Source organism: Rhincodon typus, chromosome 28 (genome assembly GCF_021869965.1).
Source record: "Rhincodon typus isolate 14 chromosome 28, sRhiTyp1.1, whole genome shotgun sequence".
Lineage (NCBI taxonomy): Eukaryota > Metazoa > Chordata > Chondrichthyes > Orectolobiformes > Rhincodontidae > Rhincodon > Rhincodon typus.
In genome coordinates, this window is record NC_063359.1 from 28251951 (window position 1) to 28273359 (window position 21409).

At 39.9% G+C, this 21409-nt stretch overlaps 1 protein-coding gene across 1 annotated transcript in view; it reads left to right on the forward strand.

The window, feature by feature from the left end:
* Positions 1–21409, forward strand: part of ttll11 (tubulin tyrosine ligase-like family, member 11) — a 194144-nt gene that overhangs the window by 98533 nt on the left and 74202 nt on the right. The window contains exon 5 of the mRNA XM_048613325.1: positions 14895–14990. Coding sequence (XP_048469282.1) covers positions 14895–14990 — 96 coding nt within the window. The remainder of the gene's footprint in view (positions 1–14894; positions 14991–21409) is intronic.

Genomic DNA, 21409 nt, shown 5'->3' on the forward strand with positions numbered 1-21409 from the left:
TTTAGAGTAAGTAGTGTCACCTTCTAGTGATTAACTATCATCTCAAATGTTCCATTTGGTACATAGAATGTTTTTCCAAAATCTATCAACATCCTTTAACTGAACTATGTGACTAATCAATAGCTATTCATACCAAAAACAAATTGTAGTTGAAAATAGTCATATAAACTAATGCACGTAGGCCTATTAATACACTGTAAGCTACCATTTTTAAAAATTAGCTGTGTCATTGACACATATGTATTTTACCAGAAAGCATTTCAGATGTCAGCCTAAACTTAGAGCAACTTGATTCATAAAACCCATAGCCCTTGCTTTTTAACCTAGCCACATGGCACCTTCCCTACAGAAAATGTTCCACAGTAACAACCATTAAGCAAAATATAATTTAATTCCTTCCTTGCTTAATCAAGTCAAAATTACTAATTATTGAAAAAAAGTTTATCCCACAATTTAATAAGTAAAATGGCAAGGATGAATTTTAATTTAATATTTAACAAGTTAACTGGGAAATTCTAGGATACCCCACAGAAGTTTGTTGTACCTTTACAAAGGATGTTGCTCTCTATCGTAGTGCAGTTTTTTTCCATGGGAATAATGAAACTGATGAGAAATGTAACTGATGGTTACAGGAAGAAAATGGGCACGACTAAAAAGCCATAAGAATCTACCCCACAAGTCCTGTCTGAAAACTTAAAATGAATGTTAAAGCTGCCAATGGCTAGTCTTCTAGTTGCCAAAAATATGCAACCACTGCAGGAAGATGTATTAAAATAAATGATGTGACAGCTTCCAAGCCACATGCTTATATATTTGTATCCTAATATTGCCAGCCTGTCAACTCTATATGCCGCTGTTTAGAGCGATTTAGTGGCAAAAGGGATCAGTATGGTATGAAATAATGCCACTTCTCAGGGAGAGAAAATAAAGGTCTGATTTCATTGCACAGTTAGCTTCTTGAGGTTGCTTATTAAATAGCACTTAATGAGGGATTTGGTGAAGTTCATGACCCTAAAGAAAAGTTTAACGAGTATAATACTTATATTAAGTAAATAAACTCTCACACAAACCACTCTTAACCCAATTGTTTATTGGTTGCTATATACCAATGTTAGAGGGAATTCTACCCTTTATTTCCTCTTAGATCAGACAAGACTCAGGTTTTTTTTTAATAAGTTTATCATTCATTCATGCATAGGTGTCATACACAACAAGAAAATACCGCATAATTAAAATCTTCTTAAGAAGAATAGAGCTTTTATACCAATTTTACAGATTACAAGCTTCCAAACAACTACTCCTAAAAGTACTGCTATCCAATCAGAGTTACACTTTGTTCACACCTATCTTTACACAATTGTGTTCACATAGTTCAGATTCCAAATTAGTACACATAACTATTATCCAATCATATTAAACATGATTATATTACCCAAACATGTTCACTTCTCAAACTATTAACACATACTTGTTACAGGAAACATACCCTACTTAGTAATCTTAGGATTACTACCCGTATCACAGGCTAGTGAGGCTAGGAACAGACAGCGAGTACAGTTGGACACATGGCTACAGAGCTGGTGTAGGAGGGAGGGCTTTAGATATATGAATCATTGGGATGTCTTCTGGGCAACGTGGGACCTGTACAAGAAGGATGGGTTGCATCTGAACTGGAGGGGCACCAATATCCTGGGTGGGAGATTTGCTAAGCTCTTCAGGAGGGTTTAAACTAGTGTGGCAGCGTGCTGGGAACCAGTACAACAGGCCAGTAAGTGCAGAGACTTGAGACAAAGGAAAGACTGAGATATGCATAGCACAGGGTAAGAGCAGGCAGAGGGAGGTTGCGGGGTTCAGAGGGACTGGACGTCTGGAGTGGCATTTACTTCAATGCAAGAAGTATAACCAGTAAGACAGATGATCTAAGAGCATGCATAACTGCATGGAATTATAATGTTATTGCCATTACGGAGACATGGTTAGAGGAGGGGCAGGACTGGTAGCTTAACATTCCAGGATATCACTGTTTTAAACGGGAGAGAAAGGGAAACAAAAGGGATGGGGGAGTTGCATTGCTGATTAGGGATCACATCACAGCTGTGTTGAAGGACGATACATTGGAGAAATCTTGCAGTGAAGCATTATGGGTGGAGCTCAGGAATAGGATGGGTGAAATCATAATGCTAGGAGATTTCTATAGACCTCCCAATAGCCAGCCCATGTGAGACAGAGGAGCAGATATGTAGACACATACTAGAAAGGTGTGGAAAAAAGCGGGGTAGTTGCGGTGGGTGACTTCAACTTTCCCCTTATTGACTGGGGCTCCCTTAGAGCCAGGGGCTCAGAAGAAGAGCAATTTGTTAGATGAGTCAAGGAGGACTTTTTGAGACAGTATGTTGACAATCCAACAAGAGAGGAGGCTATACTAGACTTGGTATTAGGGAATGAGCCAGAACTGGTGATCAGTGTTTCAGTAGGAGAGCATTTTGGGCTGAGTGACCATAACTCCATAAGATTTCAAGTAGTCATGGACAAGGGCAAGAGTGGCCCTTGGGTGAGGGTGTTTAATTGGGAAAGGGCCAATTACACCCAAATTAGACAAAATCTGTGGAATGTGGATTGGGAGCAGTTATTTGAGGGAAAATCTACATCTGGCATGTGGGAGGCTTTTAAAAACCAGTTGATTAAAGTGCAGGACGTGCATGTCCCGGCAAAACTGAAGGATAGGAATGGCAGGATCCAGGAACCATGGATGACAAGGGAAACTGTACACTGAGTCAAAAGGAAAAAGGAAACATACGATAGGTCTGGGGAGCTACAAACTGACAAAGCCCTTGAAGAGTATAGAGAAATTAGGAAGGAACTTAAACACAGAATTAGGAAGGCTAAAAGGGGCCATGAAATGTCTTTAGCAAACGGGATCAAGGAGAATCCCAAGGTTTTTAATGCATGTATTAGAAGAAAGAGGGTAGCAAGGGAAAGAGTAGGCCCCCTCAAGGCCAAAGGAGGGAACTTATGCGTGGAGCATAAGTGGGAGAGATCCTTAATAAGTACTTTGTATCAGTATTCACCGAGGAGAAGGACATGACTGATGTTGAGGTCAGGAATGAGTGTGTGAATACTCTAGAGAATGTCAACATATTGAAGGTAGATGTTTTGGATATCCTAAATTGCATTAAGGTAGACAAATCCCTAGGGCCAGATGGGATCTATCGCAGGTTGCTGCGAGAGGCAAGGGAAGAAATAGCTGGGACATTAGCAGATATCTTCACATCCTCCTTGACCACAGGCGAGGCTCCAGAGGACTGGCGATTAGCCAATGTTGTTCCCTTGTTTAAGAAAGGAAGCAGGGATAATCCAGGAAATTGTAGGCTGGAGAGTCTGACATCTGTGGTGGGGAAGCTCTTGGAGAAGATACTGAGGGACAAGATATATGCACACTTGGAAGAAAATGGACTAGTTAGTGGCAGGCAGCATGGTTTCATACGGGGAAGGTCATGTCTCCCTAACCTGATTAAATTTTTTGAAAAGGTGTCAAAGATAATTCACGAGGGAAGAGCTGTGGATGTAGTTTATATGGACTTCAGTAAGGCGTTTGATAAAATTAAAATCACATGGGATTCAGGGTGGGCTGGCTGGATCCAAAGCTGGCTTTTTCTTAGAAAACAGAGGGCAGCGGTGGAAGGGTGTTTTCAGAATGGAGACTGGTAACTAGTGGTGTTCCACAGGGATCAGTCTTAGTTCTTCTGTTGTTTGTAGTATATATAAATGATCTGGAAGAAAATGTGGGTGGTCTGATTAGTAAGTTTGCAGATGATGCAAAGATTGGTGGAGTTGCTGATAGGGCCGACGACTGTTAAAGGATACAACAGGACATAGATAGATTGGCGATTTGGGCACAGAAATGGCAGATGGAGTTTAATCCAGACAAATGCAAAGTGATGCATTTTGGAGGATCAAATTTAGGTATGAATTATACTGTTAATGACAGAACCCTTAGGAACATTAACATACAGACGGATCTGGCCATGCAGGTCCATAGTTCCCTAAAAGTGGCAACACAGGTGGCCAAAGTGATTAAGAAGGCATATGGCATGCTTGCTTTCATCGGCCAGGGCATAGAGTACAAGAGTTGGCAAAACATTTTGCAGCGATATAAAACCCTTGTTAGGCTGTATTTGGAGTACTGTGTGCTGTTTTGCTCACCACATTACCAGAAGGTCATGGAAGCTTTGGAGAGAGTGCAGAGAAGGTTCACCAGGATGTTGCCAGGCCTTGAGAGCATTGGTTATGAGGAAAGGTTAAAAAGATGAATTGTTTTCACTGGAAAGACAGTGGCTGAGAGGAGACCTGATAGAGGTCTACAAAATTATGAGAGGCATAGATAGGATGGATAGTCAGAAGCTTTTTCCCCAGGATTGGAGTTTCAATTACAAGGAGGCACAGGTTCAAGGTGAAAGGGCCAAAGTTGAAGGGAGATGTGCGAGGAAAGTTTTTCACGCAGAGAGTGGCAGGAGCCTGGAATGCACAGCCAGAGGAGGTGGTGGAAGCAGGCACATTGGTGACATTTAAGATGCACTTGGATTGTTACATGAACCGGGAGGGAATAGAGGGATGCGGACCGAATAGGGGCAACAAGTTTGTTTTTTAGTTTAGTCAGGGCATGATGATCGGCACAGGCTTGGAGGGCCAAAGGGCCTGTTCCTGCGCCGTACTTTTGTTCTTATTTCACGCCACCTGTCAGTTCCCTCCTATTGCTTATACTGTCTATTTCCCTGTTACCAGGCTTATTTTTGTGAAAGTAAGTTATGTTCACTTTTTTTAAAGTTGTTGAGATCCCCACTGAGCATGGAAACTTTTTCATAAAATGACAATTTGAATTCCCAGTGACCAATTCAAAGGTTTAATTTTTTTAGCGCCTCGACTAAAACAAACTAAAATCAACATCAACTGGACAATTGATACACTAAATTACATAAATGATGCTCCCATTCCCTTAACTTTCTTTTGGAACTAAAAACTGCATTTATAAATTACACCATAATCTTTGCAGAGTTAGAATTTTTACAGGAGCCAGTCCAAAATTACACCAGCTTCCATTAAGCCTGCTTCTCCTTATTTTGTGAGTCATAACATCAAACATCCATCAAAATTAATTTTCCTTAGCCGTTTTAGAGTCACTAAACTGGCTTCCAACATAAAGTCCTCTCTCTCCAGTGAGCTTAATACCCAACCTCGCCAAGGTGAATCTTCCAGTGGCCTTAAATTTTCACAGGCCCTGTTTCTTTAAGCAAGGGCATGTTTTTGTTAATATTGTGCCAGGCAGCTAATAGGGATCAGTCTTTCCCCCTGCTGTGTCCTTCCCTCTCCCCATTTCTGTCTCTCTTCCCACTTCTGTCTCTCTCCTCACTTCTGAAACTCCTTGCTCGACTCTTTTCTCACATGCCTGTCTCTTCCCCTCCCCCATTTCTTCTCCCACACCCCATCTCTTTCTGTCTGTCTCTCTCTCTCTATCTTCTCGTCTCTCTCTCTCTATCTCTCTCTCTCTCTATCTATCTATCTCTCTCTCTGTGTCTCTCTCTGTCTCATTTGCTGCCCTCTACTGTGATGTGGTCTTTCCAGGTCCAAAAGGTTTTCAATTCTGGTTGTGATGGCATTTTGGTTTCCAACAGCTGTTTTAGTTTTGCCCGGACTAGATCTTGCTGCATCCAAAACCTGATATTGTCAACTGTGACTGGAAGTGTGTCCAGAAAATTTAAACCACTGGGGTATCTGCCAGCAGGCAGTGTCTCAATACATCCATATTTGCTACTTCCTGGATGGCATTCCAACTTGTAATTATATGCATATAGTATTAGTGCCCACTGCTGAATTCAACCTGAAGCTATGGGCAGAACTGCCTTGTCCTCTTTAAGTAGACCAAGCAGGGGTTTGTGGTCTGTCATTATTACAAATTTACATTCGTAAAGGTGTTGGTGAAATTTCCTGACTCCAAATATAACAGCCAAACCTTCCTACTCTATCTGGGCATATTTACACTCTGCATTAGCTAAAATCCTGGAAGCACACGCTTTTGGGCCTCTCCATTGGGCCACCTCTGAGCTAATACTATCCCAATGCCATTTGGAGAGGCATCACATGTCAATACCAGTTCTCACTTGGGATCACAATGTGCCAACACCTTAGAGGATGATGGCTGTTTCTTCACTTCCCTGAAAGCTATGGCTTGGTTACGCGGCCATTTCCAAGGCTGACTCTTTTTTAAGAGTTGATGCAAAGGTACCAGGATGGAGGCCAGGTTATGTATGAACTTTCAATAATAATTCACCAGCCAAGGAAAGATGTTGGAGCATGGGCAACTTTGATCACCTTCCTGTTATCTACCAACAGTTGTGACCCAGTCTTGTCGACTCTGTAGCCCAAGCAGATCACTTGTGTTGCATGGAACACACATTTTTCCTTTCTAAGGCATACACCTGCCTGAGAAAAACATCTAAGGACTACATTCAAGTTCTCTAAGTGCTTCTTACTGGTCTTCCTGTTGTTAGCACGTCGTCTCGATAAATGTAAAATGCTGTCTATTGTCCACTGAAAAATTGCACAGACTGGTGATATCCCGGATGGCAGTCTCATATATTGGTACAATCCCTTATAGGTATTAATTGTATCATACTTCTGGGAATCCTCATTTAACCATAATTACAAGTACACATGCCCCATGTTCAGCTTCGTGAAGAATAGCCCCTCTGGCAGCTTTGCATATAAATTGTCAATGTGAGGGATTGGGTAGTTATCCACATACCAGAAGCTGTGTACTGTTTGTTTAAAATCCCCACAAAGGTGAAGTGACCTGTGGGGATTCACAATCAACACGACCGGTGCTGCCCATTCTACAAACTGGTCTGGTCCAGTGGTTCCTTCACTTTCCAGCCTTCTGATTTCTGCTTCTACTTTTGCATGTAAGGCAAATGGCGCTGGGTGAGATTGCAGAATTATGGAATTGCTTCCTTGTCAACATGCAAGATGACCTTTGCTCCTTTGATAGTCCCTCCACCTTCCTTAAAAATAAATCCAGTTATTTAATTAAGACTTCATTCAGGCACCCAATTTCTAATCGAAAAACGTAGAACCAATCTAGGTGCATCATTCTCAACCAATTTCGCTCCATTTAGCTTGGGCCAGAGCCTATTACTACAATCAGTGGTAACTGAAACAGCTGCTTCTCATAAGAGACCGGAACCAAAGTAGTACCCTTAATCTGTAAATGTTCCTCAGTATAGATTCTCAGTCTAATCAAGGTATTACACAAACTTACCAGTTGGAATCCAGAGCAAATTTTGTTAAAGACTGGTTCTGTGATCACTGAAACGGCAGTGCCGGTATCAACCTCCATTAGAACCAGGTGACCATTTAACCAGACGTTTATTTTGATTAGTTCTGATTTGGATGTTGCTAAGCAATTTAACTGTTCAAAACCAGATTTAAGTGGACTTCCCAGGGTGTGCACTCTCCTGGAAACCAGCCTCTGAATTTTTTTATTCAATTTAGGTCTAGTGAAACTCTTGCTGCCTCAAGTCTGCTTACCGGCAGCAACCACAATGGCTTGCTGGCCTGGATCCTGAAGAAAATTTTAACCGTTTGGCCGAGGCTGAGCTTTGTTTTGAGGTTTTGCTATGAGCTGACCTGGAGTTCCTTTGTTCAGGATATGTCCTGAGTGAGACTATGCAATTGCCATCACTGAAGTGGTGTTCCCCAAGCTCAGCCGGACTGGTGAGGATGTCAGCTTCCGTTGGAATACCCTGCAACTCGTTCTCCACTTGATGCATTTTCCAATAATAAAGCCAGTTGTATTATCTGTTTATTGTCTAGTTGGGCTTTAGCTAGTACGTGCTTTTGCATGGTTACATCATTAATCCCACCCTTGTCACCACTGAAATAACTCCACAGAGGCTGATATCCCATCACCAAGTCACCCTTTCTTTATACGTGGACAGTCCTTGACACTCTTCCAGCTCCCTCTGAACCAGCTCTCCGAGTGAACAAAATGTCTGAATCTCCAATTCTTATCTGTCAGCCAGGGCTCCCTGATTGGGGCTGCTAATCTGATCCATTAAGCAAACTCATATTCTATGAAATCCACTTGGCTGATCTCATTACAATCACCACAGTAACAAAGAAATGACATAAACTGTAATACCTTGCAAAGTTTATTTATTACTTTCAAAATTTAAATATGTGACATGTCTTATGGTTCACTACTATATCATCTTCATGGGATGGTGGGGGGAAGATGTGTGTGAGTCAAGCTTAAAGTGATTAAAAGTGAGGGTTGGATCTGGAATGGGGAAAGGGTGGTCAGTTCCCAGAGGAATGAAAGGCAGCCAGGTTCAGAGCTGGGGTGTGGGTCAGTCTTGACTAGGCAAAAGCATTGGTTGGGTGAGGGGCTGGCAGTTCCACAGCGAGTGAAAGGTGGTCAGCCCCTGCGGTGAAGGGGTCCGGAGTGGGGTAAGGTGGGGTTTGGGTCTAGAGTAGGTGAAGGGGAGTCAGAGCTGGTGCAGTTAAACAGTGTTGGGTCTTGCGGGTGTTAGGTCAGGGCCTGGGGCTGTTGTAAGTGGTGTAGGGAAGGTGGTTTTTGGAGAGTCTGAGGTAAAATTGTGATCAGTTTTCTGTATGTATGTACTAAATAGCCTAAATTTTCCTTTGTCACCATTGTACTTAATTTCAATGACACCCTCTGAATTTTCCAACTTAAATGGAGACGTTCAGAAAGTTCCAGACATAGAGGAATTGCCTAGTGAAATCTTAAATTTTCCAGGCAATTCCTTCATAGGTTGCTATGATGGGGTTTCTATAGGATCTCTATGAGCAACAGAACGTAATAGAATCATAGAATCCCTACAGTGCAGAAAGTGGCCATTTAGCCCATTGAGTTTGCACTGACCCTCCAAAGAGCATCCCATCCACATGCAGCCACCTACCCTGTCCCTGTCCCTGTAACCCAGCATTTAACGATGGCTAATCCACCTAGGCTGCACATCCCTAGTCAGTATAGACAATTTAGCATGGCCATTCCATCCCACCTGCACATCTTTGGATTGTGGGAGCACTTGGCAGAAACCCACGCAGACAGGAGGAGAAGGTGCAAACTCCACACAGGCAGTCACGCAAGGATGGAATCAAACTTCCACGTCTGCCAGAATAACAACTGTTTGATGATCAGAAAATCTGAACCCATGAATTAAGTAAAATTCTAATGAACTGGGTCCTCCTGTGCATCTGCATATAACACAAAATTCTTGAATCTAAACAGGACATAAGAACTGCAGTAGTACTGCACTAAGTATGCAGACACAAAATACTTTTGGTGGAGGAAGAAATGTAGATCTTGGATTTCCTTTGTTTAGACTTCTGCTCCAAGTACACCAGTTTCCTTCACTTAATCCATGTGTTTTTTATTATAAGATCGTAAGACATAGAGGCTAAAGTAGTCCATTCACCCCTTGTGTCTGTTCCACCACTCATTGAGATCATGGCTGATCTGATTCTCATGAACCCACTTTCCTACCTTTTCCGTATAAACCTTGATTCTCTTGCTGATTAAGTATCTGTCTATCTTGCCTTGAAATGCTTAATGACCCAGACTCTACAGCCCGTTCTGAGGAAGTGTTACTTGACCCAAAACATTAACTCTGATTTCTCTCCGCAGATGCTGCCAGACCTGCTGAGCTTCTCCAGCAACTTATGTTTTTGTTTCTGATTTATAGCATTTGCAGTTTTTTTTTCAGTTCAGACTCTACAGCCCTCTGCTATAATGAATTTTACACATTCACACGTGTCATAGAGTTGTAGAGTCATACAGCACGGAAACAGATCCTTCGGTCCAACCAGTCCATGCCAAACGTAATTTCAAACCAAACTAGTCCCACCTGCTTGCTTCTGGCCCAGATACCACAGCTTTTCCTATTCGTATATCATTCAAATATCTTTTAAACATTGTAATTGGACCCGCACCCACCACTTCATCAGGAAGTTCATTGCACATGCAAACCACCCTCTTAGGAAAATTGCCTCATGACTTTTTAAAATCTTTCTCCTCTCACCTTAAAAATGTGCCCCCAGTCTTAAAATTCCCCAACCTAGGGAAAAGCCAACTACCATCAACTCTATCTATACCTCTCATTATTTTATAAACTTCTATCAGGTCGCTTCTCAATCTCCTATGCTCCAGTGAAAAAGTCCCAGCCTATCCAGCCTTTCTTTATAACACAAACCGTCCATACCTGACAACATCCTGGTAAATTTCTTCTGAACCCTCTCCAGCTTGATAATATCCTTCCTATAACTGGGCAACCAGAACTGGACACAGTATTCCAGAAGACAACTCACCAATGCCCTATACAACCACAACGTAACGTCCCAGCTTCTATACTCAAAGGACTGAGCAAAGAAGGCAAGTGTGCCAAAAACCTGTTTAACCATCCTGTCTATATGTGACACAAACTTTAAAGAATTATATACCTGCACCCCTAGGTCCCTCTATTCTACACCATTACCCAAGGCCCTACCATTAATTGTATAAGCCCTAACCTTGTTTGTTGCACCAGAATGCAATACCTCACATTTATCCAGATTGAACTCCATCTGCCATTTTTCACTACCTCTGAGAGACGAAATTCCTCTTCATCTCTGTCCTAACTGAGTGACCCTTTACTCTGAGCTTATGCCCTCTGATTCTAGACTCTCCCACAAGAGGAAACAACTGCTCCGTATGTACCCTGTCAAGCCCCCTAAGAATGCTGTATGTTTGGAGTCTGAAGTGGAACACTGTTATACTTCACAACAATGTATTATGTTTAGTAGGATCAGGGTTTGAATTTTCTGTTGTTTAGTTGAAATACCAGCTCTCCTATTGTAAGGCTTACTGGAGAGAATTTATTTTTGGTTCAGCCTGTCATTTTGCTGATCTTCGACATAGTGTGAATTTGAGTAGCTTTCAACACCAATCGTAAAACTCATCTTCTAAAGTTAACATTCCTATCAGATGCAAGTTTACTTTCAAGTGATACTTACAATGATGATGTGCTAATAACTCTATTCCATCAGTATCTTCTCCCAACGTATGTTGGAAAAATTGACAGTGTCGCAATTGTGCTGAGTTTTACCAGGAAACTGCATTGGATTAGTTGTCCCAATCAATTGGACAGTTGGTTTGTGATGCAGAGTGAAGCCAACAGTGTGGGTTCAATTCCAGCTGAGGTCACTGTGAAGGGACCCCCCTCCCCCCCCTCCCCGCCTCTTCAACCTTGCCCTTCACCTGAGGTGTCAAGACTTGTCACCAGTTGTCTAATGACAGCAGACTGTGGTATCTTGAGGACCAAGTGAGGTGAGGAGCCTGTGATGGGCAGTCAGCATCACTGAAAGGAGTGGGCAATGTGAGGACCACTGCAGAGAAGCAGACAGACTGGTGATGGACCTGAGTAGGACTCGGGATATAAACAAGAATAAGATTCCTCTAATCTATACTAAAGTAGGAGTAATATGTCCATATTCTATTTAGTTGAGATATGTCTAGGAAGCTTAGGCACATCCTGCACTATGTGGAAATCCTAGACACTCTGGGCAGTCTGGAGGATCATGTGTACAAGAGGTGGCTCTGGTTAGAGCAACTTGATTTCCTGGTTTTGGAGTCTGAGTGGCAGCAGTGGGTATTACAAGGCTGAGAGGTTCATGGTTTCGTGACGTGATCACCCTGCATCTTAAGGAAACACAATCAGAGAGAGAGAGAATGGTGAGAGCTGGACAGAAAAAGGGAACAGGCAGGCAGGGAAGAAATGCTCAAGTGCACATCTGTCTTGCGAATTGTTTTCGGCCTTGAAAATGGTGAATTTGATTGTTCTTCTGTGGAGGCTAGCCAGGTCAAAGGCCATGGTACTGTGCGGTTTGCTGGGGGGGTGAGGTGTTTGTGGGAGGAAGAAGTGTGGGCGGGCAATACTGATGCAGGATTTTTTTAGCAAGGGGAGTAGACAGATACTGCCATAGACATAATTCCACAATAGTACATTATTTCTCAAGTATCACGGTCAATGGCTGTAGGGGATGCTGGAGTGGGAGAGTGAACAGACAAAGGTGTGGTCTAAATGACCTCAACATAGAATTCACCAGTTTCAAAATCCCGCCACCCCCAGCCTCATCCCACGACGAGCCCTCCCTCTCATCCCTGCTTCTTTGACCTGACACAACCTGTCCATTTCCCTTCTCACCTATCTGCCCCACCCTTCCATTGACCAATCTCTACAATCCCCTACTTGCATCTACCATCACCGTCCCACCTACCTTCCCCCAGCCCCATCCCCTTCCCCAGTCCTGATGAAGGGTCCCGACTCGAAACATCAACTTTCCTACTGCTCTGATGCTGTCTGACCTGCTGTGCTCCTCCAGCTCCATATTTTATCAACTCTGACTACCAGCATCTGCAGTCCTTGCTATCTCTGAGGTGTGGTCCATATTGGGACTGATGATATAGGAGGAAAGAAAAAAAGAAGGGTCCTGACTTTAGGGAATTAGGGAGGAAATTGAAAAGCAAAACTTCAAACATAACAATCTCTGGATTACTTCCAGTGCCACACAATAATGAGTATAGGAATAGAAGAATAGAGCAGATGAATGAGTGACTGGAGAGATGTTGCAGGATGGAAGTTTTAGATTCCTTTGGGATTGGGACCATTTCTGGTGGAGTTGGGACTGTTCTGTTCAAAGAGGATCAGGACCACATGCTCAGAGACAGGTTTGCTAATGCTGTTAGGGCTGATATAAACTAGGTTGGTGGGGGGATGGGATTCTCATAAATCATGCAGAGGTGAAAGAAGCTGAGGTGGAATTAGAAGTTAAAACATTAATCAGTGAATCTGGAAGGCAGTGGAAATATAGGCTAGATATGAGAGAGTTCGTAAGGCTAAATGGAATAAAGTAGATGAGTTGGAGGTACCGATAGGCACGTGTTTGTATGATATCGTAGCTATGGCTGAGACTTGGCTAAAAGATAGTCAGGATTGTCAGCTCAACCTTCCTGGTTTTAGGATATTCAGATGATATCGAGACAGGGATAGAAGAGGGGGAGGTTGCAATATTAATCAAGGAATCATTTATTCAGTGAAGAGGGATGATCCTTGGAAGGCTTTTCAAATGAGGCAATAGAAGTTTAAAAAAAAACACAAACACGCTCCCTGTTTGGGAACACTGTAGCACATGGGATCTAGGGCAAGTTGGTAAGTTGGATCCAAAATTGGCTGAGAGGAGGGATCCAGAAGGTGATGTTTGAGGGAAGTTTCTGAGACTGGAAGTCTGTGTCTAGTAGGCTTTCACAGGGCTTAGTGCTGAGGCCATTGCTGTTTGTGTGCATATTATGATTTGAACGTAAATGTAGAGAGTATGAATAAGAAATTTGCTGATGACATGAAAATTAGTAGAATGACGAATAGTTAAGAGGACAGCCATGAACTGCAGAAGGAAATAAAAGGACCGCTCAGGTGGACAGAGCTTTAGTAAATAGAATTCAATCTGGAAAGGTGAGAGGTAATGTGTTTGTGGAGAGTTAGCAAGGCAAAGGATTACACTATCAATGGTAAGATCCCAGGAAGTGCTGAAGATTAGGGGGGTACTTTAGTGTACTTATCCACAGGTCACTGAAGGTTGCAGAGCAGATGGATAAGGTAGTTAAGAAGGTATTAGAATTAGAATTATATTTATTGTCATGTGTTCTCAAGTTACAAAAGATCGGAAGTACAGTGAGAAGTGTAAAATGTCACCAACACCATCTTAGGTAGAAAGTACCTAGGTACAAAATATAGAGAAAATAAAGAAGAAAAGTTACACTACATTACAGATATACACAATATGAGTTAGGAAAATAAGAAATGAAGCTGAAAAGATAGACATTACAGTCTTTCTATTAGGTCTTCCATGTGGTCTGACCAGGTGCCACTGGTTCCCAACCAGTAGCCATCTTCACTCAGGGTCGCTGTTCTGCTCCACTGGCCGCCATTTCTGCTCTGCTGGCCACCTCCGCTCTGTTCCAGGCTGCTGGAAGAGAAGAAAAAGACAAAAGAGGAAAAAGAGCATGAGAGAAAAAAAGGAGATGAAAAGTAAAGGAACGAAGGAGCGTACAAACTTCAGCTGGAGCGTCGTACTCCACTACCATCTTAGATACTTGCCTTTATTTAGTCGAGGCATAGAATACAAAGGCAAAGTTATTATGCTGACATTGTATAGAATGCTGGTTAGGCCGCAGTTGGAGTACTACATGCTGTTCAGGTCACTACATTATAAAAATGACGAGATGCGCTGGAGAGTAACCAGTGGAGATTTACCTTTACCAAAATGCTGCCTGGGCTGGAAGATCTGAGCTGAGGAAAGATTAGATAGTTTGGGGTTGTTTCCCTTGAAATAGTGAAGATTGAGAGGAGTGAGATTATCAGGGCATAGGTAGTGTGGATCGGAAGACATTTTTTCCATTAGTAGAGGGGTCATTAACCGGGGGCATAGATTTAAGGTCAGAGGTTAGGGTTAGGCTATTTTGTAGTTGTCACTTGGTATCCTCTTAAATTTTAGATTACTAACTTTATCCACAGCATTTTGAAGCTTGACATTGACTCCCTATTGTACTGTGGCTTGCCAGTTTCTCATTTCATTTCACCTCGGTTTGTTAAATCTTTCTTAAATTTGCCCTATCCTAATCTGCTGATTTTGTTTTTATGCTTTTTTTTCTCTTTCCATTGGAACTTTAAACCTGATCATATTACAACCTCTAGTCTCCCACATTTAAGTGGAGAGTGAAGTTAATGGCTAAAATGAAATGTTAAAATTTAATGGCCTCTAATAAACTTTACTATTATTTACAGATTTTAGGATTTGATATACTTCTGATGAAAAACATGAAGCCTGTTTTATTGGAGGTGAATGCCAACCCCAGCATGAGAATAGAACATGAACAGGAGGTAAGAGGCCTGGAGCTACTTGGCACATTAAAATGTTGCCTTAACACATTAAAGGAAAACATTAACACAACTGAGTAAGATACTGTTTAAGTCGATATATTTCAACTCTTAAAACAAGAGTTCAAATCAGTCATAGAAAAGGTGAAGACGTAATTTGGTTAAAGTCACAGAAACATTGAGTTGGCTATCATTTCTAATGTCACGCTTTGTCTCAAAATAAACTAATTTTGGTGCTATTAGTTGAGAGAGATATGAGAATACCAGATAAAGTTTTAATGTAGTGAATTTAGACTTCCTTTCACATGCTCCTATTATGTATCTCAACCATATTTTGCTGCACCAATATCGCATTTTCTTCAGCATTGTTTGTGAAATTTTAATTTTTTTGTGAATCAGACGGGCAGAACAGTCTCCATCATTTTGACTTATCATTGTGAGCAAACAATGTTGTACTTTGAAAATGGTTGTTCAGCTTGTCCATCCAGGCATACCATGAAGATAATATTCTTCTAGTCTGAATCCATGCTTTCTTACAACAAGATAGCAATTTTAATACACCTACCCTATTCATCAAAGGCTATTTTTCCCAAGCATATAGGTATTCTGCTTGCCACTTTCTGAAACAACTGGTTACAGATTTTATGTGAACTTCTTTGCATTTGTGTTTTTGTGAGTTTACTTCAAATTAATACAGAAGAATATTGTACTATACATTGGAAGGAAATAGACAAAGGCATTGAAATAGTAAAATATAAAATGGAAGGGGACCTAGGAGTATTGGTACACTTGATATACAACATCAAAAGGTATTGGAAGACAGCCAGTCGAGAATGTCTAACTGCCTTTCCAAAGTGGTGGAGTGGATTGTATCCTGTTCAGATCAGATCATATCTCCACTATTGTGTCCAGTTTTGGTCACCATGATATGAGGGGAATGCTGCAGCATTAAAGGCAATGCAAACATAAACCTCAAGACCTAGTCACTAGTGTTCAATGTTTAAGATACAAGAAAAGATTTGGAGAGATTTGTGATTTTCAGCCAAGAAACAAGTTGTCACAAATAACCTTTATAGAGGTACATACAAAATTAAATTTCAAAACTATTTAAAATTAACTCAGACCAAAGGTGAAGTTAGTGAAAGAAAATTGAAGAGTGATCTCAGGAAATCCTTCTTGACGCAAGAAATGATCAACATTTGGAATGGATTGAATTTCAGATAGACTAATGAAGGTAAAACACTTCAAATAATTTAATTTAAGTAGTTAGATGTTGCACTGAAAGGACTTCACGGTATTTCTGTGTGGATGCACTAGGTTAGAATGATTGCTCTTTCTCATTCATAAATATCTGACGAGGTGAGATATTAGTACTTGGGGAAACTTAACACCTCATTTCTTTTAAAGCTATAAAACCCTTTGCCAAATCAACGGAACACCATGATAAGTTTTGCAAAGTGAAAAAATGTGAAATATTACCAGCAGAAGTTCCATTCCTAGTAGGATATTACTGCAGTAAACTTGCTGGGCTAATTTGAAAAAATATCAAGTGTAAGATCTTTTTCCTTAATTCACCCAAGGTTTGAAAATATCAGGTAATGGCATTCTGATCTCTGAGCCAGAAAGTTCTGCATTCATCTCCTGTTCTGGGACTTATATGTGTAAATCAAGGCTGGCGCTCTAGTGCAGTACTGAAAGAGTTCTGCATTGTTGAAAGTGTCATCTTGTGGATGAGATATTAAACCAAGGCCTTGTTTGCTCTTTCAGCTAGATCTAAAAGACCCCACAGCAGAATCTTGAAATTAAATAGGGCTGCTATCCCCAGTACTGTGGCCATTATTTATATCTTGTACCAGCAGCACAAAATATATCGTCCAATGTTTTTATAATGTTCTTGGCTGGACATAAAGTGGCTCCTAAATTGCATACATCACAGCAGAAGCTGCACCACAAAAGTACTTCGTTGGCTGCAGAGCACCTCGCATCATCCAGTGTTAAGTAATCTACTTTATAAATTCAATTTATTTGAGTGGAGTAGGCTCACATCCATTTATCAAAGGAATCTGAATTGTACAAAGAAGTTCATATTCCTGAATGATGACATGTTCCTGTATATATCAGGTTACAACAGCAAATAAAGTGAATATGACTCTGAGGATTTGGATGTGCGCTGTAATCTTAGTATTTTCAAAAGTATGTTTTAGCACAGAGGTTTTATCTAGAATTTGACCCAAATAATAATTAAAATGTTATAATTTTTTTAACATTTTCTAAAGCAATGAGTATCATACAGATGTCGTACAGTGACATTAAAGATCACACAGTACTTGTTATTTAAGTATTTTTAAGGGAACTGTTTTCCTTTTTGGATATTTCATCCCTTAATATCTTTGATCACCTTGCAATATATGCCTTTTCCAGATTGGAAGCTGAATATATTACCTAGTCCAGAACAGCACATGCCCTTACTGAAACTGATCGGTTACCCAAGAATGATATATACCTTATGATAAGTCCTGCTATTTCAACAGCTGTGCTCAACTCAAGAATTTGCATGGAGGGTATTGTTAGCATGGAACCACATCCCATCATACTATGGCGCAATATATTGTGCTCAAACAGGATGCACTGTAATTGTTTGAGATCATAATTATTGTGTGTATTCATACAGTACACACTGAAAAATGTTAAATTATTGGAATACAGCAATATACAAAATCAAAATACTGAAGCTGGAAATCTGAAATACTTTTATGAGAGGTCATTGACCTAAAACATTAACTGTCTTTCACATTACAGATGCTGCTTGACCTGCTGAATATTTCCAGCATTTTCTGCTTTTGCTTATAATGTACAGAACAGGTTGCATTACAGAAATATTACTATTTAACAATTGTAGTGGTTTATCACAATATTAACAAATCTAAGTATTACGTAAAGGTTATATATTTTTGAACAATCCCTTTGGCATGTATTAGATTAATTATGTCAGAACAAGAAACTAATCAAAGCTCACACATTAATAGTAAAAGCATACTCTCATTACCTGTTGCTTTAATATATGCAAAAATGAAGATAGTTGTAACACATTGGTGTGAAATCAATTTGCAAGCTCTCATGTTGTATGCTGATTTTAGTGTAATATGATTTAATTTCTCTTCAGACTAACAAATTGCTATTTATTTAGCTTGGTTGTTAGTTTTTGATCTATATTGTAGAATGTGAAAATTATGTGACAGTAACACATATAGAAATGCCTTCTGTCATTAATGTTACTTAAAAGGTCAATTAGTACAAAACAAGATGTACCCACAACAAGCATGTCATTGACTCACAGCTTTAGCCTTAGGCATTTGGTCATGTTTGCATCTTATGATTTGGATTGTCAAACAATCTTTTACCTTGGTCCTTCCCTCCAAAATTTATGAAGCACCCCTGCTTCTTTTTCTCACATTTCGTGCCTGATGTTTCTGAGATGGAAAGTACAGAAAAGTTTATAATAAACTTTATTATAAATTAAAGTTTAAAAATGCCTAGTTTGAAGAACACTTCAAATACATTACACGCTTAAAATGATGTAATAATTAAATGCGCATTCTTTGCAAGCTTTGCTGTTTGTATAGCAATATGCTGTCACACCAGGATACCTAGTATAGTTCTGGCAATAAGTCAAACACCTGAATGTTAACATTTTTTGACACAGATGCTGCCAGATCTGCTGATTATTTCCAGGTATTTCAGTTTCTGTTTCAGGTTTCAAATGTGTAGTATTTTGCTTTTGCATCCTGTATATTTAGCAGTTTACCCATGTGTAGGAGTAATGATGGAATTGAGACAATTTCTTCCCCACCTTCCCCCTCCCCTATTTGGGTGCAAAAGGTCAGACTGCATTCAAAGCATGTTTGTGTGATCTGACATGAACTCTATTTCCGGGATACGATCATTACACTGAGCCTGATACTTCCATGCTAGGGATGGTTCCAAGACCAAAATCAGAAATTGCTGGAAAATCTCAGCAGATTTGGCAGCATCTGTGGAGAAAAATCAGAGTTAACGTTTTGTGTCCTGAAATGTGAACTCTGATTTCTTTCCACAGATGCTGCTATACTTGCTGAGATTTTCCAGCAATTTCTGTTTTTGTTTCAGATTTTCAGCATTGTAGTTCTTTCAGTGGTTTGTCTTTGATTCCAAGAAAAGGCACCCTTATTAGTAGATATCGCTTTGAATGTGACCTAACAAAATGAGAAGAATATGATGTCAATCTAGCGTCACTAAGTTTAAATTTTTATTGCTCTGCTTATTCCAGGCAGAAAAATGCTACTCCCTTCTTGGAAAATACAAAAATATCAAGAAGCTCTGTGTTATTTCTGATTTTATTGTGCTAGAGTAATGTTTCCTGCCTGCCTGGTAGAATCAAATTTGCTGCAATATGCGGTAGAGGGCTGTCTAATCATAAAGCACAGCTACATGTGAATTAAGTTAAGGTTTATAAATGCATTGTTTGCCAAATTCTTAAATGAGTAGCATAAGAAGATAATGAATAATTCATCTTGTGATAAATCACACATTGCACCTGTGACTACACTTCAAAAGTACATATTTGACTGTAAAGCACTTTGAGACATGCAAATACTATATAAGTGCAAGTTTTGTTAATATGTCTCAACATTTCTTAATCATAAGTAATTATGAAAGATGTATTACTGTTAATGCTTTGATCTATGGTTCTCCCTAATATTCACCATTACCAAAATGTGCCACATGATTCTGTAGTTACAAATGCAATTAAGAACTACTCATCTAATATCCTTCATGAAGGTCACATGCCTAACTGCCCAATATTGTGCACAGAAAATTATTTTAGTTTTAATTCATGCCCCTGTAGCTATCACATGAAACTGCTGTTTATACAGAAATCCTGTCTACGAGACTTGAATAACAGTCAGAATCATATAAAAATTGACATAATTATTAAATAAACATGGGCATTATTCAGATGAGTCATCTATTCCTTTCACAAAACACTTCTGCCTGTTTTACTTTGGTTCGTAGCTGAACAGTAAAGTGGTTGCAAGAACAAGGATGCTGTGTACTGCTCTTCAACATTTCTGTCCATGAATTCAGTTAATCAATGAATGTGGTGTAATGTAGTGGAGTGCACCTTCTAGTGAGTGATTGGGAAAGTGCCATGACTTACTATGTTGTTAACTGTAATTGAGCAATATTTTCTTGACTTAAAATTAAGGTTTTAGGCCATCTCTGAAATATATATATTAATTTGATGTTGAGAGATTGCAAATTGTGTATTTTGATGAAATATCAGCTGAGTTCATTTGACAATTCTGTCTGGTTTAATTTGGTCAGATGGAATGAGACTGTGTTGAAAATATTTGAGGAAAAATAAAAACAAAATGCCTGGATTAAGGATTTATTTGACATAAGCATTGCTTAAAATTGATGTCTATCACCCAGCCCTGACATACTCTTCAAGGCAGAACTGGAAGCACTAAAGTAAATATCTTTGCTAACTTCAAAGAAAAAGGAGGGTTTATACATGTCAAAATTTGAGAATTAAACAATCTTCAATAAGCAAATACATTTTATCAAATAACGTAAGGTTTATTGAGGAAGGGACTGCAGCAATGGAAAGTGAATAATATTAATTATAAAATATGTAAAAGTCCAAATCCAGCCAAGAGAAACATTTATGCCTTAATCTTGGGGGGGAGATGGGGGGAGAAGAACATGTGATAAAATGTGACTGAGACTGAACTTAGCACCCTGATTTAACAGAAGTGAATAGATGACTTCAAACTTTTTTCAGATAGTCACATTTAAAACTCCTAGATTGGGACTTGCATTTGTTGATTTGGTACCCTCATTCCTATGGCATCAAGACAAGTATATAGACTGTGTTATGATCCTACCTGATGTGACTTCTGTGAATGTGATATAAAAATAGTGTTAAGATAATATTTTTGTGGATAATGAAAATGCCTCTTGAAGATATATTTTCATTTTTCTTTGCAGGGAGATGTGATATATGGTGTGTGGGTTATATGTTAATAGAAATTATTTTGAAGTTTGGTTTTTGAACGAATGGCATGTAGGTTTTGGTGTGTACATTTGAGAGGGGTTTAACTATTAACTTGCCAGTATTTTTGGAGGTTTTTTTTTCTTTTAGAACCAGTATGAGAAAGAGTTCTTGGAGTGAAAACAGGAATTTGTTTGTACTGTGACAGTTGTTAAGTTGAACAACCGGACAGAGTAAACATTGAAAAGCATTAGAGATAGCAAGGTGTAGAACTGGATGAACACAGCAGGCCAAGCAGCATCAGAGGAGCAGGAAGGCTGACGTTTCGGGCCTAGACCCTTCTTCAGAAAATTCTTCTTCATTTCCTTCTTCATTTTCTGAAGAAGGG